Here is a 15,801-nt window from a genome sequence, read left to right as displayed (position 1 = left end):
CCCCCCCCCCCCCCCGGATTGCAAAAGGGAACATTTCTGCAAAATGTTTGGATTTTGGTGAATTGACATTTTCTAACTAAAATGCATTTATTGAAAAACAAAAAACAAAACATCAACCAGTTCCACTCAGTACTGACCTAAATCCCAGAAAAAAACCCTACATTCCACAGACTAAGCAGGAGGTAACACCAGTGGGGATCCCATGGCCAATCCAGAGCATGGCGTTGTGAGATGGCAACAATTCTCTTTTCTGATTTTGAGGTTTTTAAATGTCTGTGCGTTTTGCATTGCAACTTTGGGCAAAAAGTCCCCCCAGAATAGTTTACTTTGAATGGGGCAGAGCAGTGCCCGATTACCACCAAGGTAAAGACACATGGACATTTTCATCTTTCCCAATACAGCCGAACTTGGCTGAAACAGATGATGTCTTAGCAAAACGTTTTGGCTTAGATCAGTGGTTCTTGAATGGAGTGGTGCTGTCATGGACAGGTGGAACTGCCCCTTGTTCAGGCAGACATGCACATGCTTCTGTTTGGATTAGGGTCATCTGATAAACCTAAAGCAGGCAGAAGGGTGCAGTCCTGCTACACTGCCTTCCTGGTCTGATCCTGAACAGCATCTTCCAGAAACAACTGACCTCTGTGCTTCTGTTTCTGGGACAGTGTTGGGAACAGACTAGAAAGGGCTGCAGCAAAGTAGGCGCTCGTGCCTGTTTTAAACTCATCTGGGAGCACCCCAGTCGAAATCCACTGAGGTGAGCACAGGCAGCATGACAGTGGCTCTCAAGCAGGGTACCACCAAATTCAGAAATTATGGAGGTGCCCTGGTTTTAAGAACGTTGAGAACCACCGCCTTCGATGAAACAGAATATCTTGGTATCCTACTATTTAATTGAAAATGTTCTGACCAGCAGTTCTGTAGAGGCATAGGCCAAGCATATGAAGTCTGGGAGCTAGTGCATTGACTCTCAGTTACTTTCTACTGAAAAATACAGGAGCTTCAGAAGTTCTGCTTGCAAGAGTCCCTCTGCTAATTAAGAATGCAAGAAGGATGGGTGGGAACAGCCAATCCTTTTGGCAGGCAGGCCACACATTAGCCCCATGCCCTCCCCAAACGCAACTCTAATCCCCTTTCCCCAGCTCCATCTACTGCTCTACTTTCTGACCTATCAGCCACTGTGCTGCTCGTCTCCTCCCTGATCTGCCATGTGCCTCACACAGAGGCTGCTCAAGCCACTTGTGGCATGTGCTGCAGGCTGGCCACCCTTGGGGTGGGAGCATTTTGCTGACTAGATCATCATTAAAAAACCCCCCAGAGTATTCTGTAAGAAAGGGGAAGTGTTTTGTTCCTGAAGTCCAAAGCATCACTGCCTTTCCTTCAGCCACACACAAGCTATGAGTCTGGGGTATCCCCTGTTCAGCATGCTTTAAACCCAACAAGATCTTGGTCCTTATGGAAGTGAAAGGTGCCGTACAGCTATTGGAGAGCTCAGAATGGCAGTTTCCTGCCTACCTTCTCTAACCATGTAACAGTTTTCTGATTATCATGGGTCTTCAATGGCATTTGTTATAAAAGGCTAAAAAAAACCAGTGGTACAACAGTGGCAGCCTGAACTTACCATACATTTGCCCATTTATGCAACATTTTTTGAACGTCATGATGTTCTGTGTGAGCGTTCCCGTCTTATCTGAGAAGATATAGTGGATCTGTCCAAGCTGCTCATTCAAAGTGGTGGTTCTGGCCTTTGCAGCTGTATCCTTTTCAGGGTAATACATTTGCAGGTCCCAGTTTATAAAGTAGCTTTGGCCCAAACGAATCACTTCAACACTGAGCAAAGTAAAGAATCTTCTGACAGGTGACTGTATATTTTAAAGCATTGGGGTTTTATTAAATCTGCAAAGCTCTGAATAAGTTTTCAAGGATACTAGTGGAGCAAGTGACCAGTGTTGTCTAATTTTTTGGATTTTAACACACCAGTTAAAATACTAGTTTTATTTCAAACAAGGAAGGTAGAGGCTACTTGAGATAATGGTTCAGGGTATGTACCTCAGTTTAACAATCCTGTAGCAGTCAAAAAAAAGATGCACATGAGTATCCAGGACTCTGCAGTGGGAGTGCTGCTACCACATCACTGGAGTCACAATTATGCCCAAGCGTAGGATTTGAAGTACAGAAAATATGTCAGTTGAGGGATAATTAGGTCATAGACTAAAAGCTAAGCTAAAAAATAAACCTACTGAAGTTGTACAGAGTAGTAAGCCATTTTTTTCTTTTAATGTTGAGGTCTAGAAGGCATTAATGAAAATTCAACATGGGGCCCAATCTTGCAAGCAGTTTCTTCCATATTCTTAAAAGAACTGCAGAAATAACTAGATACTGAAGAAAATACTAGTGGATCTGGTTTCTAGTTTTACAAAGCATACATATCAGGGGAGTTCATGTTTAGGGTTACCACTGAAAAATAACTTTTTATTCCAAAAACAACTTTTAAAAAATAAATGAAGCCCTGTAAAATCTCCAAGACAAAACATTAATGGTCACATACTAATGCCATCCATAAAAGCCTGATTTAAGCTAGATTCAATATTATGCCAATCCTAGTTACATGTTCAGATCTCCAGCCACTTAAGCCTGATGCTATGGAAACAAAAAGGTCTAGTGGTTTATACATTTATATCTTGAATCAAGATTGCTCATTACAACTACGCAGTGCTAATTATTTTCCCTAAAAATATCAATAAAAGGAAGACTGGACAAACACATCATCCTTTTGGGAAGAGAAATGTTAGAGGAAACCTTAGGAAATTGAAACTCGCTTCATTTCACCTTTTAATCAACCACAGTTTCAACATTTTAAATGCAAAGACATGTATTTACCTCACATATAGGGAAATGGGAACCATAGTGTTGAGAACAATGATGTACCCCCAAAAGTTAAGGAAGCCACGGTAAGGAGGGCTATAGTTTTGTCCATCGTAGAGGTACCAAGAAGAATTGCCGATCTGCTGCTCCCAATAAGTGTGTCCAATAGCAAGACCAGCTGACAGCAGGATAAGGAGAACAAAGATCTAGAACATAAAAAAGACCACTCATGACACTTCCAAAGGGCAGCCTAACTTCCTAGGCTGGGTCTCATCTGTAAGCTTCCTGAAGAAGTTTCTCCTAAGACACTCAGCTCTCCAGTGCTTGAGATGAGAACATTAGTTCATTTTAGTAAAAAGGGAGGTGGGGGTGGAAATCCATCAGCTAAACTAGTTCCCTCTGAATGACTGATTTTAAAAAGGGACACTTGCCAAGATGCCAATTAATTAAAAACCACTCCCTTGTCTTCACTTAGTAAGATATTAAAACAGGTTTCACTACAAAGCCATGCATCTCTGAACTAAACATTTTTAAAAGTCTAATTTTTACATTTTACTTTCTCCAGAACCCCTGCCCAAAAACAACAACAAAAAATAATCTCTAACTCAGTGAAGGATCTGGTATGCTAATATTATTCAGTTTTCAGATTGAAACTCAATGTTACCTTCCTATTTTCAGGCAAGGATTCCAACACTACAGATGAATGTTAAAAAAAAAAAACCCAACAACAAAAAACCTATTGGATACAAAATAGCATTAGTTACCTGAAATTTTAGGAACCTGAATACAAGAATTCTGTCCTCAAAACTCCAGCCTATTAGATGCCTGTACTCAAAGGCAGTGTTTCTCAACCCGTGGGTCGTGACCCAAAAGTAGGTTGTGAGAATATATGAAAGGGTAGCAAACAAAAACAGATCAACAAACTGTAAAAATGGGTTAAAAAGCATTGAAAATGGTGGCTTTTCCCTTGCAGGCTGTCAGTTCCAGGGGGGGCAGGAGGCAGTGGGTCAGGAGTGAGCGGCACGGGGTAAGGACCAGCCATCAACATTTACAAATGGGTCCTGGCACAAAAAGGTTAAGAAACACTGCTCTAAGGCACACAGATTCCCAGTTTAGAGCTGGAAGGGACCTGTAAGCATCTACATTTTACCAGTAAAGTCCCTTAAGCATCTAAAGCTCTGGTTCTGCACATGCTCCATCATGGCAGAGCATGGTATTTAGCCCATGTCTAAATCTGACTATAACCCTCACATTAAGTTTCCTCTGCACAAACCCCGCCAGAATCCAAATCAAGCAGGAACAGTTTATCACATACGCACCTGAAGGATTTAGTTTAGTAAATACAGTGGCCGCTGTCACTTTCTTCAAAACAGGGTAAGGTGTTGTCATTAAAGCACCCAGAAGAGACCTGGCTTAAATGTCCTGCTCACTGCTAAGGGAGTTCCAACTTAAATTTCTCTTGACCTAATCACTGATGTGGGACAAGTGGCTCTCTCCACTCCTCAAGTGGCAGCTACTCCTCTTGGCAGCAAGAGATTCAAAGTTCCTGGGGCAAAATGCAGAAGCAAGACTCTCCAGCCTACTGATAAGGGCACTCACTGGGCAAGGAAGAAACTAGGGTTCTGGTCCCTGCTGCAAAGGGACCAGAGAGGTACAGATGCCCAGAACAGCCTATGGCTTTGTGGTTGAAACATGCTCCGCGATGGAGGAAACAAGCTTTCCATGAGCAACTTCTTTACTTTGTCATTTTTTCTCCTGTAGATAAACCCACATGCAGCCTTCACAGAGATTGACGTTTAAGGTTGGTTGCCCAAAGTTAGTTCAGAATTTATGCCATAGCATTTCTGCCTACAGATAATGACTATTCAAACTGGCCATGAGAGGACAATAATCCCAGTCTCAACTTCAAAAATGTGAAACGAACAACCAAGCAAATTTAAATAAAGCCTGTTACCGTGTAAACCATGTAGTTCATAAGGGAGTCGATTTTAGTTCTTTTAAATCTGGTCTTTCCGCTGTTTTTCATTATTTTTGTGTCTGCTCCTAAAAACAGAGGAAAAAAATTAGAGACACCAAGTGCGGTAATTATTCGCTAAAAAAAAATTACTAGCACAACTTCACAGCCATGGTTTTGGTCCAGTTCTTGCAGGGTACAAACATGGAGCCCTAGCCTGCAGTGTGCAGAGTGCTGTGCAGTCAGGACTCGGAAGAGGCACACAGCAATGGGACCTGAAGGCCCAAAACACCTTGTAAAGCCAAGTTCTTTAAGGTCCAATCCCTTATGCAGGTGCTGTGCCTGAAGTTACCAGAAGTTCCCTGTGCTGGGTACTTACTAAATGGACCCTTTATCAGCTGACCTTATTGTACACTCAACTCATGTTACATGTTTATGCATTATATAAATACCTGCAAATACGACCACTCCATGACAGTAGTCCGTATTCCTGATTTTACAGCCACGTAACAAAATTTTATTGGCATCCAATGGATAACTCATGTTTCTCCAGAATAAGGTTCCTGTAAACTTATCTAGTCGATTATTGGGTTCTTCACATTCGATTAAACCTAACAAAACAAATGCACATGTTTGGACACAGAACAGAAATGTACATGTTACTGGACAGTGTACAAGATTTTAGTTTATTCCTCCTGCAGACATGCTCAAAGTCCATTACAAAAAGTAACCTTTTAAAGTGGGTTTTCTGAATGGAACATTTGTTTGAAAACAAGTGCACAGATACTCAGCCCTGTATTGCAGTGTATTTTTAATATGGCAGATTCCTTGATATTTTTATAAATTTAATCCAAAGACTGCAAATGCATAGTAGAGGTATTACCTTTCTACATTAGCTATGCTATAGCAACCCCTCAATAAGGGGGCTTTCAGATGATATTTCTACTGTTTCTCAAGCTTTGACCACCGTATGCAAAGTATAGGAATGAAAGTCTCTCCTACTGGATCATGTATGCTCCACAGGCTGTGTTGCTCAAAACAGTATCAAATGAAGCTTTATTTCTGAGACATAAGTGACATGTACAGGTGTGCATATACCCCAAGTAAAAATATGCTTCAATTTTATACTTTTTGAAACATTCTGGCTTTTCTTTGGTCTTGCAAATTTCAGGAAAATTGTCTCTAAGACAACATTTGGCAAACGTTTGGCCCAAAGGTTACAGCAATTTATCTTACTGTCTTTTGTAACCTTAGTTTTGTGAAATTCATTTATTGCTCTTGCATATTCTAGGATTGGCATGACCACGTCTTTTTGCTTTTGTCTCCAAACTGACATTTCAGATTACAAGGTGTTTATGAACTATTGCACAGAAATTGAGTTTCCACTAATAATTGAACAAAAAGTGGCTGACTGCATACAGACTGACAGACAAATCGGCAAGCAATGGGCAAGTGACAGCAAAAAACTTCTATGATATCAAGCTGTCATGCAGCACTTTTCAAGGAACAGTACCTCTAGTCCTGCTTCATACACAGGGAAACTGAGGCAGACAGGCTAATTCCATGGGTGGGAACAGAATCTGGGCATTCTAAGTCTTAATCTACTGCTCTCTGCAGTGGACACCGCTGTCTCTTTACTATTCACTTATCTCTATTATAAGTCCGTTCAAGATAGAATGTTTAATTCGAATGCCAAGTATCTGCAAGTCCAAGACTGCTGGAGGAGCTCCGCTAAAAGAATAAATCCTTCTCTCAGGATAGTTGGAAAATGGAATACTTTATCTTTACACAGCTGGATTATAATGGGGAATATTCAAAAAAGGCTTAGAAACTGGGCATATCAATAAATTCTTTTCACATCCCCTGCCCAAAAAAGTCACAGTAACAAGTGTTAGATAAGGATCCCTATTTTGGTCCACTAAGTAGGGAACAGCATGTCTGTGACTAACACGAAATGCTGCTGAGCAAAATATAAAATTATTTCAGTCAAATCCGTTGCTTGTTTTTATATCAATACGTAACACAAAAATGCATGCAACAGTTCAGCCAGAGCTCAAGGATTTAATATTATTATAAATGCTTTGAGCTATGTTTAAATAGTAGCAAAGACAGCAAAGGGTGCTCATACAAACCGTCAAATCTTGCCAAGGCACCTTCTTCCTGGAGATATCTGTCTGTTACCTCAAGTGACATTTTGAACTTTAAGTTTGTTTCACTAAAAGAAAAAAAGGTTGTCCATTTTACCAAGGCCTGAGAAATGAAGAAAGTTTGAAGTAATAGGCACAAAATTCACTATGGGAAACTGCATGATCATGTTTCAGGTATTTTGAGCTCACATATATTACCAGCCAAACATAGTGATAAAACAGCACATTTGCAAACAAAAAATCATGTTATTAAATTTCCCCACAAACTGCATGGCTAATTCTACAAATACATTTACCAAATATGTACTTCTGGAATATTACTAGCACTCAAGTGTGAAAGCTCTGGCAAGATCTTCAATTCAGATTTCTATTTCTCAATAAAATAATTGCAAGGCAGAGCAAGCACATGCCTTCCACAGTTCAAACAAGGAAAAACCAAATAATGCAACAGTCACTCAAGCAATGCAAAGCAGAATATTCCATGTTGTGCCTATGAGATTACACCTCACTAATAGCAGAGTTACAGCACAACTGCGATAATATTCAAAGGAAAAAATAGTTTATTGTATTCTTCTATTAAAGTCCTTTGTTGCACAAACAGTTGTAAAACCAGTTCTCAATAGCTTGGTTCTTCCCTCATCTTCATAATTTTATGTTGATTCAAAAAAAAAAAAAAAAAAAAAGGCAGGGGATCATATTACATTAGGGGTGGGCAATTATTTTGGGCAGAGGGCCGCTTACTGAGTTTTGGCAAGCCATCGAGGGCTGCATGACAGGCAGCCCAGGCCAGATAAATATTAATTTTCTATATTTTTTAGGGGCCCCACGGGCTGGATAGAATAGCCTGGCGGGCCGCATCTGGCCCCCGGGCTGCATTTTGCCCACCCCTGTATTACAGTAATAAAGCAGAGATTTGGAAGTTTCTGTTTAATTGGAAACTTCCAGATTCCCTGACATCTCCTCTTCCTGTACATTTCATAGGTTCAGCTTGTTCGTCATCTTCCACATATTTGTGCTTGTCCACTCAGCTTTTAAATTACACCACTGAAAATAAAAAAGGGAAGCTAATACTGCAATAAAAGGATAAGGCTAATCATGATGATGATTATAGTATGAGAGAAGCTGTTTAGTGCCACTGCTCTCTTAATGCTTGAGGACACTGTTAAAAACTAAAGTAGAATCTAAAATTCAGCTACTGACAAAAGCTCTAATGGAGAAAACCAAAATATGCTATTTTGCACTTGCCTACAATTCAAAAGGCACCTGGATTTTGACAATTACATAGATTTTTAGGGACTCTCAAAGATCACAGCAAGTTGCATGGTGAAATCAAAGCAAAAGATTTGCTTTACAAATCACTAGACATCTACTGTATCGTATTGCAAAGACCACATACTTGCATAAAGGAGCAGACAGCAGGGGAGGGTGGCACTTAAGATCAACTCGTTCGGAGAGTACTTGACAAATTAGGCTGTAGCCTATGAAAGCTAAACGCTCATGCCTTTCTCAATGACTTGGATCTCCAAGGCTGCCCATCGGTGTGCTAGTTTGCATGCTAATTAGAACATGTGGGAGCAGACTTGATAAACTGAGTCTGCTCTGACACGTTCCAATTTGAATGCAAATAACACTGTCATGTGTATTAAGCACCCCCAGGTTTCAAGATGGCTGCAGGGGCACTTTAACCAAGACTCATTCTATGAAGTTTAGTTAAAGCACCCCTGCAACCATTTTGAAATGTTGGGGGCTTAATACATGTGACATTAAGCCATTTTCATTGAAGTGGCTGCCTGGGAACTGCTCTATTTAAAATGCCTCCCCCCCACCCCCCCCAGCAGGTGTATATGCGACTTAAAATACTACCCTTCCTTGCCTTCTGCTTAATTTCAGGTTAACATGGCTAACTACCTCTCTCATTTTCATAAAAGCTCAGGTACTAAAATCTAGCAGTTGTTACTTGCAAACATAATGTGATCTAAGGTCTTTCTAAACCAACTTCATTTTAGAGTCATCAAATATATTTTTTGTTAAAACAAGTACTACCCATACCGCAGTCCAGGCAAATTGTTGGGTGTTAACAGACAGGTCTTTTAACTATGACTCTGAAAATAATACAACTACTCAAGACAAAGCATAATATGTATTTCTGTGCTTTCCCCATTAAACCAAAAATAGCATCTATGGAATTCAGTAAGTCTTACCCATCTAGTTCAGCTGTCTCTACGTAACAAAGGCTGTTCGGTTCTGAGCTGGACAGCAGCAGGATGTCAGCCTAGGCAGAACACCATGATTAATAAATACAGGGCAACCAGCACAATCCAAAACTCCATACATGGAATGAATCTTAAAGGCGCTTACAGGGACAAAGGAGTTTTTCTTCAGACGTAAGATATCACCAACTTTAATGTCTTTCCACTTTGTATCTCTGAACCTGCATGTCGAAATAATTTAATGATTACTATTAGGTCTTTTAGTACAGTATGTACACAAAACTTGAAATATTCATCGTTTCCCAATAGACTATTTCCGTGTCAATAACTAAGCCTTTCATCTTGCGAGAATTTTTAGAAGCTGCAATTAGGAAGGGCTTTTTCATTTAAAAAGAAAAAAAACTTCATTCAAATCTCTTCCCCTCTAACCAAAGACACAGATTTAGTTTTACCATACTATTTTAAGCGTTGTTTTTTTCAAAGTTCCAATTGTTTATGGGTAATTCACTTTAACTGCAAACAGGAGTTACACATATAAATATATAAACACTTAAGAACAGAAGCCTAAATCTATAACTTCTAGTATGCAAGAATAATTAGTAAGACCTGAACAAATATTGCTTTCAAAGTTCAAGCAAGAATTGTACAATACCTTCCTTCCTTGATAACATCACATGTCCGGTTATTAACTTCATTATCCATTTTGTGGCGAGCCTTAAAGGGGGTGGGTGGGAAGGTGGAGATAAAGTGTTCTCATTACATATATAGATATATCTTACAAAATTAAGAACAAACTGTTTGTCAGATTGAAGAAAATGTTTCTTACAACATCATCCACTAGGTCTTTGATTGCAGTTATTCCAAGAACCAGAAGTAAAGGCACTAGCGTTGTATACCATGACAAAGTAGTTATTTGAGGAATTGCCTGCAAAAAAAATGTTGCATTCAAAGTTTATTTTGGACACTAAAATGCAACATTCTTACCCTATCAGCAAAGAAATAGTTACTAAGCTGGGTCTGTAAATTAGAGTTTTTAAAAAAATAAAAAAATAAATCAAGGAACAATTTGGTGTGCATCCCCACTAGTGAATAAAGGGGGAAAAATACCAGTAGTAAGATTAACAGTAATTATTTGTATTACATTAGCACTTAAGAGCCCCAGGAATACAGCAGAAAGCCAATGTGCTAGGTGCTGCACATAAAGCATTGAGATGGTACCTCCCTCAGAGTTCAAAATCCAAGTAATTCCAGTAATTCCAAGCCAGGAACACAAGATATAAATCTAAATACAAACTAAAGCGATTAATGGAACAGTGTACTGTGTCTAATGCACATATTAAAAGGCACTAGATTTTTTTGAGACGTTTACCTGGAGTAGTTTATAAAATCATGTGTAGTTTCATGCTGCAGTGAATCGCGTCAGATATTCAGCTGCACTACTAAGCAACTCAAATCATTTTTATAATCCTCTCTACTAAACAATTAACTATGTTTTACCTGTAAAATAAGAAGAACCAGGAAATAGAAATTGGCTGCTCTTTTAAACTGCTCAAGTAGATTCAAGGGTAAAAAGGTGATTGGATTGTACTTGTAGGTCTTAATTGCATTCCCCTGTGGAAAAGAGAAGTAAAGCATCATTCCAAATAGCGACACATACATTGACAGACACTTCTGCAATCCAACTGGTGTGTCATAAGGCAGTATGCTTGGAATCACCTCTGCTAATGGCTGAGAGAATGACCTGATTATACAGCCAGTTTAAGATGGATCATTGCCTTGATCAAGGTAAAGTGCACAGGCAGTTTAGCTACTATTCTTTTCGAAATCTACCAATTTAAACTTAAATTCTAGCAATCCTTTTTAAAGAAAATGAGTGCTGTGCAAATCAAAGACCTAGGAAAGGAATATGCAACCTTTCACCTCTAGGTGACTCCTTCAAATGCAGCCCAGGACAATTCCAGATGAGAAATCACTGCTGCCTGCTAGCTATTTAATGCTTTAATTGCACCCCTACAAGAAAAGCAGGGAAAAAAACTGGGTAACCAGCTATATATAATCATTCCAGAATGTTTTGGTTTCTGTGGCTAAATACAAATGTTCCAAAAAGGTAAAAGGAGGCCTTGGCAGAAGTACTCTATTGCACTTTATTTAAAAACGCTATACGTTAGAGGGAGAACGAACCAAACAGGCATTCACCACTCGGTGGGGGGATGCTCGGTGCCTGCCTGAACTGGCCAAGGCCAGTAGGTGGGAGACGCTCTGGCATGCCTCCCAGGAAACTACTAGAGTAGCCCCTCTCCCCAGCCCTTTCCTCCCCGCCCTGCCAGCTGGGGATTGCCAGTATCAGCTGGGGGTGTGGAGGGCCCCCCACTCTCCCAGGGCTAACTGGGGTGGAGGGCCAGATCTGTATGGCGGAGGGGGCTCCCCTCTCCCCCAGCCTCTTGACAGCTGCAGTGAGGAGCTGCAGAATGGGGTTGCCCAGCCCAGCTTTTTGCCGTGCTGGGAACTGGGGCCAGGGGGAGGGGGGCACTGCTGCACAGACCCAGCCAGGCTCCCCCCGCCACCCAAAACCCCAGCCAGCAAGCTGTGGAGGGGCACCCTTGTGATAGAGGGGAATCCCATGCCCCCCAGCCCCAGTTCCCAGCCAAAAAGCCAGTTTAGACAGCCCCATGCTGCAGCTTCTGACTGCCATTGTTAGGAGGCTTGGGCAGACACGGGCCCTCCCCAAAGCTTGCTGGCTGGGGTCTCAGGAGGGTCCCAGCCAGTTCCACATGGCAGGGGGGCTCCCTTCCCCTCTGCCCTAGCCTCTTGACAGCTGCAGCCAGAAATTGAAGTATGGGGCTTCCTGGCCCAGCTTTCTACCACACCAGGAACTGGGGTTGAGGAGGAAGGGAGATCCCCACCACACAGGCCCAGCCCGGCCTCCACCGAGAGCCAAGCTTGCAAGATCATGGAGGGGGAAGGAGCTGCACGGCAGAGAAGCTCCATTTCCCTGCCCAGCTGCACAGGGAGGAGACAGAGTACATTCAGGTGCTCACCCAGGGCAGACAAGCACTGGTTATGACTAGCAAGTCGCCCAGTGAGAGGCCCCTAGGATGGCAGCAGAATGTGACCTATATTGAAGTATGATGGATATGGTAAAGATGTTCAAAAAAGCACTCTAACCTAAAGCACTTTAGTCTAATACCACATCCATTGACGGTTAACTTAGAGTGGGATCCACCATTTTAAGGCGCTTTAAGTGCCATTAACCTCTGTTCCATTATGGCTTTAACACGCTTTCTGCGCACTTAATGCACATTAAGTGTAACATCTATACCTAGACTGCATGCACAGCCAGCAAAACAATCTGCATGCTACTGGCAGTCCGGTGGCCAAGTCCACAGTAGAAGCCTATTGCCAGAATACCCTGCTTTCTGTATATGACACTGTCACTGTGCCAGCAGAGAACTTTTAGTGTGGACCCAAAATAAAATAGCAGAACTGTATTTTTGGCAGTAGAGCTCATTCCAGCATCCTTCAAGTGAAATAAAGTGTGCTGGCATAAAAGTTTTCTTCCAGCACAACTGCACCTGCACTAGGAACTATTGCTGAAATAGTTGCATCAGTCAGGGATCACTTCATAATACTTCTGACTAATAAAGCTAAGTCAACAGAAGTCTATAACATGGACCTTCATTTATGCAACTGGAAAGATTATACTTGTCCACCTTTATAAAAGAGTTTAAGGTGTATTACATGTACATCATTTACTTTTTTGGAAACGCCTTATTCTAAATCAACAACTGCTCCTTCTGTTAAGAAATAGCCATCAGTCATATATAAAGGAAGATTTATATCAAAGGAATCATATATAAAAGGAAGATAGCTTACTGCATATTTGCTTTTATTAAAGCATAGAAATGTTTTTTTCTGAAACTGGGGTTGTTCATGGAAGTTTCGGTCGTTTGCCTTAACTTGCCAGCTGCAATCTGAAAAGAAAATGCCACAGGTAGTAAAGTGAGCCATAAAGCCTGAGTACTCAAGAAGATGAAGAAAATCTACAGCTTTCAATTTTCAATTTTTAAATGGCAATTTACAGTGAAAACAAAGCTGACTTTGTGTATCTTTTTTGGTTTTCTATGTGATGTTACAAAAGACCTCAGCCTTAGTTGTTCTCAGGTGCTTTTCCTTCTATTTTTTAAAAGCTTCCTGATTATTTGTTAACATTAGCATTTACAGTCAAATATATTCTGGAATAAAAACCATCTGATAACTAGAATTAGGGACATTTGGTAAGAAAACTGAAAAACTAGAGCCAAATTTTTAGTTCCTCCAAAAATGTTTCCTCTGCTCTTGTCAGCACCCATACTAACAACTAACAAACAACTAAGCAACTTTGACCTTTCAGTTCTAGGCAAAGGTAGGTCTTGAGACTCCTAAAGAGAGCTAAGAGAGCAGCCTGTTCTGACCACCTGTCCACAGTGCAGAAAAGGGCTAGTTCTTGTGTATCTGGCATTGCCAAAAAAGACCAGATTATTTTTACAACAATAAAGCAGTGTCCAAACCAAGAAATGCTCATCTTGCTGTTAAGACACCCTCAGGCCACCGGAAACTAGAAGTCAAAATAAAATAAGGAAAATAAATCAGTTCAGAGATAATTGTGTCCTGGGGTGATATTATTCTTAACCTGGGATTTTGCAAGCAAGCTGTGGCTGGGGAGGACGGGCCAGTGCCTTGTGATATGCCTGGGGGGAGACATAACCCAACAGCTTAAACTTTTGCTCCAGGAAGGTAATTTAATAGCGACCACCGAAGTACCTCCGACAGACATTCTTTGGTCTTCTAACTTGTCCATTCCACACTTCCTATGTGGAATGGACAAATTATGTTGCCCCTTTCCTTTGCTCACTCGCCTCTGCCTGTCCCCACCACTCCTTTCCCCAGGCTTTTTCCTTGCTCATCTTGTATATCCTAGCCCCTCTCTTCCTTGTTTTGTCTATTCACTGCCTGCCTTTCTACCTCCCCAATCTACCAGTTTCTACTTCTGCCCTCAGGCACACATTGTTGTTAACCCTACTTACCTTGCTCCCACACCTAAAAAAAATCCATTGAATCAGACCCTGCCCCTGCTAGAGAAAAAAAAAAACCTCCTGATAAACTGGTCCAGCAGGTTTTCAAACATGTTTTGTCTACTCAGTTCACATGAGACAAAGGCCCCTCACCTATAACAGCAGATGATCTCCCCCCTTCCTTCCCCAAAATCACTTATCTGGCTGACCCAAAAGATACGGAATCTATGTTTTTATGAAAAAACAAAACATTTTCCCACTTAATACAGAAAAGACAGGGTGACAGCAGGATTTGAAACTTAAGCAGTATAGGACAGCTTGATTGGTTTAATAAAAGGATTAGGTGAAACGGCTGGTTGCAAAAGCAGGGGAGAGTGGACTTGGTGACCCAGTAAGATCCTTCCACTCTTATGTTTCTGTAGAAAACTAGCTTTGCTGTCTTTTTCCCACCCTCCCCCATTAGCTGCCATCAATCATAACAATATTGGCAGGCAATAGTAGCAGTTATGAATGCACACCTGCCATGCATTTCCCCCATGCAAGCTGTTTTATTAGATACCAAAAGCCAAATTCTGCTCCCTCACATCTGCTTAGTGGAAATTAGAGGTCTACTGCAGAAGTACGGAAGACCAATAAGAATGTAGCCCTGAAAAAGCAACTGATCAGGTGTTGCCCAAAAGCTGACAACACAGCCCAAGCAAAGTCCCAAATCCAGTTGTATCTGGCCAATGCAAGAAGTAGCTCCCCCGTCCTGGTTGACACATACAGGTATTCTCAGGTAATTTCCAGTGATTAAGTAGTTTGTGTTTCCAACACTTATTTGTATTCTAAATGAATGCTCAAAGTGCATCAGCATAGAAGTCTCCCACCCCTTTAGCATAACCCCTGTGCTGCCTGTTCTGAAGAAAAATGCTGCTTTGCATAGACAGTCCAGAGGAGCATTTTACCCATTATACAAGTTATTTTTTGTTTAACTGCAAAGAATATTAAAACACTTTGTGGGTGCTCCCTTGTGAGGCCCTAGATGGAAACCTTGATGTCAAATTAAAATTTAAAATAAATAAAAGTTGCTTAAGTGCTGTTTGAACTCTATTTTAACAAAAGTGAGTTTCTACCACAAAGTGGACAAGTGATCAGCCAAGTCAAAGCAAGCACCAATGAACACAGTCACTAGGCCTATGCAAAACTGCTAGTATTTGCTTTGGATTTGGCCAATTTAGGGGACAGCAATTTGATTTGGTGATTCGAATCACTGTCCCGAATTGATTTGGCCAAATCTGATTTGGAGATTTGGCCACTGCCGAATCGGCTGAATCTCCGAATCAAACAGGCCCCATCCCCTGCCTTCTCTGCCAGCCGTGTCAATGGCTCCCCCACCTGCCCCAGCATCCCAGATCTTAAAAAAAAAAAAAAAAGCCCCACACTCACCGGATCCTGCCAGGTGGGGAGGCAATCCCTGCTACACCCCACTGCCCTGCACAGCATGGGGGGCTCTGCTGCAGGCCCCCAGAAGCCCCAATGGCCGCTGCAGCAGCTGGTAAGTGAGGCTTTTTTTCTTTTCTTTTTTTTTTTTTTTT

At 41.3% G+C, this 15,801-nt stretch overlaps 1 protein-coding gene across 1 annotated transcript in view; it reads right to left on the bottom strand.

Moving 5' to 3' along the window:
• The window catches only part of ATP8B1 (ATPase phospholipid transporting 8B1), a 57,696-nt gene that overhangs the window by 32,712 nt on the left and 9,183 nt on the right, over positions 1–15,801 (bottom strand). The window contains exons 2-12 of the mRNA XM_019518167.1: positions 13,047–13,144; positions 10,671–10,784; positions 10,000–10,098; positions 9,826–9,887; positions 9,322–9,394; positions 9,165–9,235; positions 6,949–7,031; positions 5,269–5,427; positions 4,817–4,905; positions 2,878–3,068; positions 1,619–1,827 (exon numbers count right to left, since the gene is read on the bottom strand). Of these exons, the coding sequence (XP_019373712.1) occupies positions 1,619–1,827; positions 2,878–3,068; positions 4,817–4,905; positions 5,269–5,427; positions 6,949–7,031; positions 9,165–9,235; positions 9,322–9,394; positions 9,826–9,887; positions 10,000–10,098; positions 10,671–10,784; positions 13,047–13,144 (1,248 nt within the window). The remainder of the gene's footprint in view (positions 1–1,618; positions 1,828–2,877; positions 3,069–4,816; positions 4,906–5,268; positions 5,428–6,948; positions 7,032–9,164; positions 9,236–9,321; positions 9,395–9,825; positions 9,888–9,999; positions 10,099–10,670; positions 10,785–13,046; positions 13,145–15,801) is intronic.

Source organism: Gavialis gangeticus, unplaced genomic scaffold (assembly GCF_001723915.1).
Source record: "Gavialis gangeticus isolate Ggan-Ray unplaced genomic scaffold, GavGan_comp1, whole genome shotgun sequence".
Lineage (NCBI taxonomy): Eukaryota > Metazoa > Chordata > Crocodylia > Gavialidae > Gavialis > Gavialis gangeticus.
Note: the sequence above shows the minus strand (reverse complement) of the source record. Positions and strands in the feature narration are given on the sequence as shown.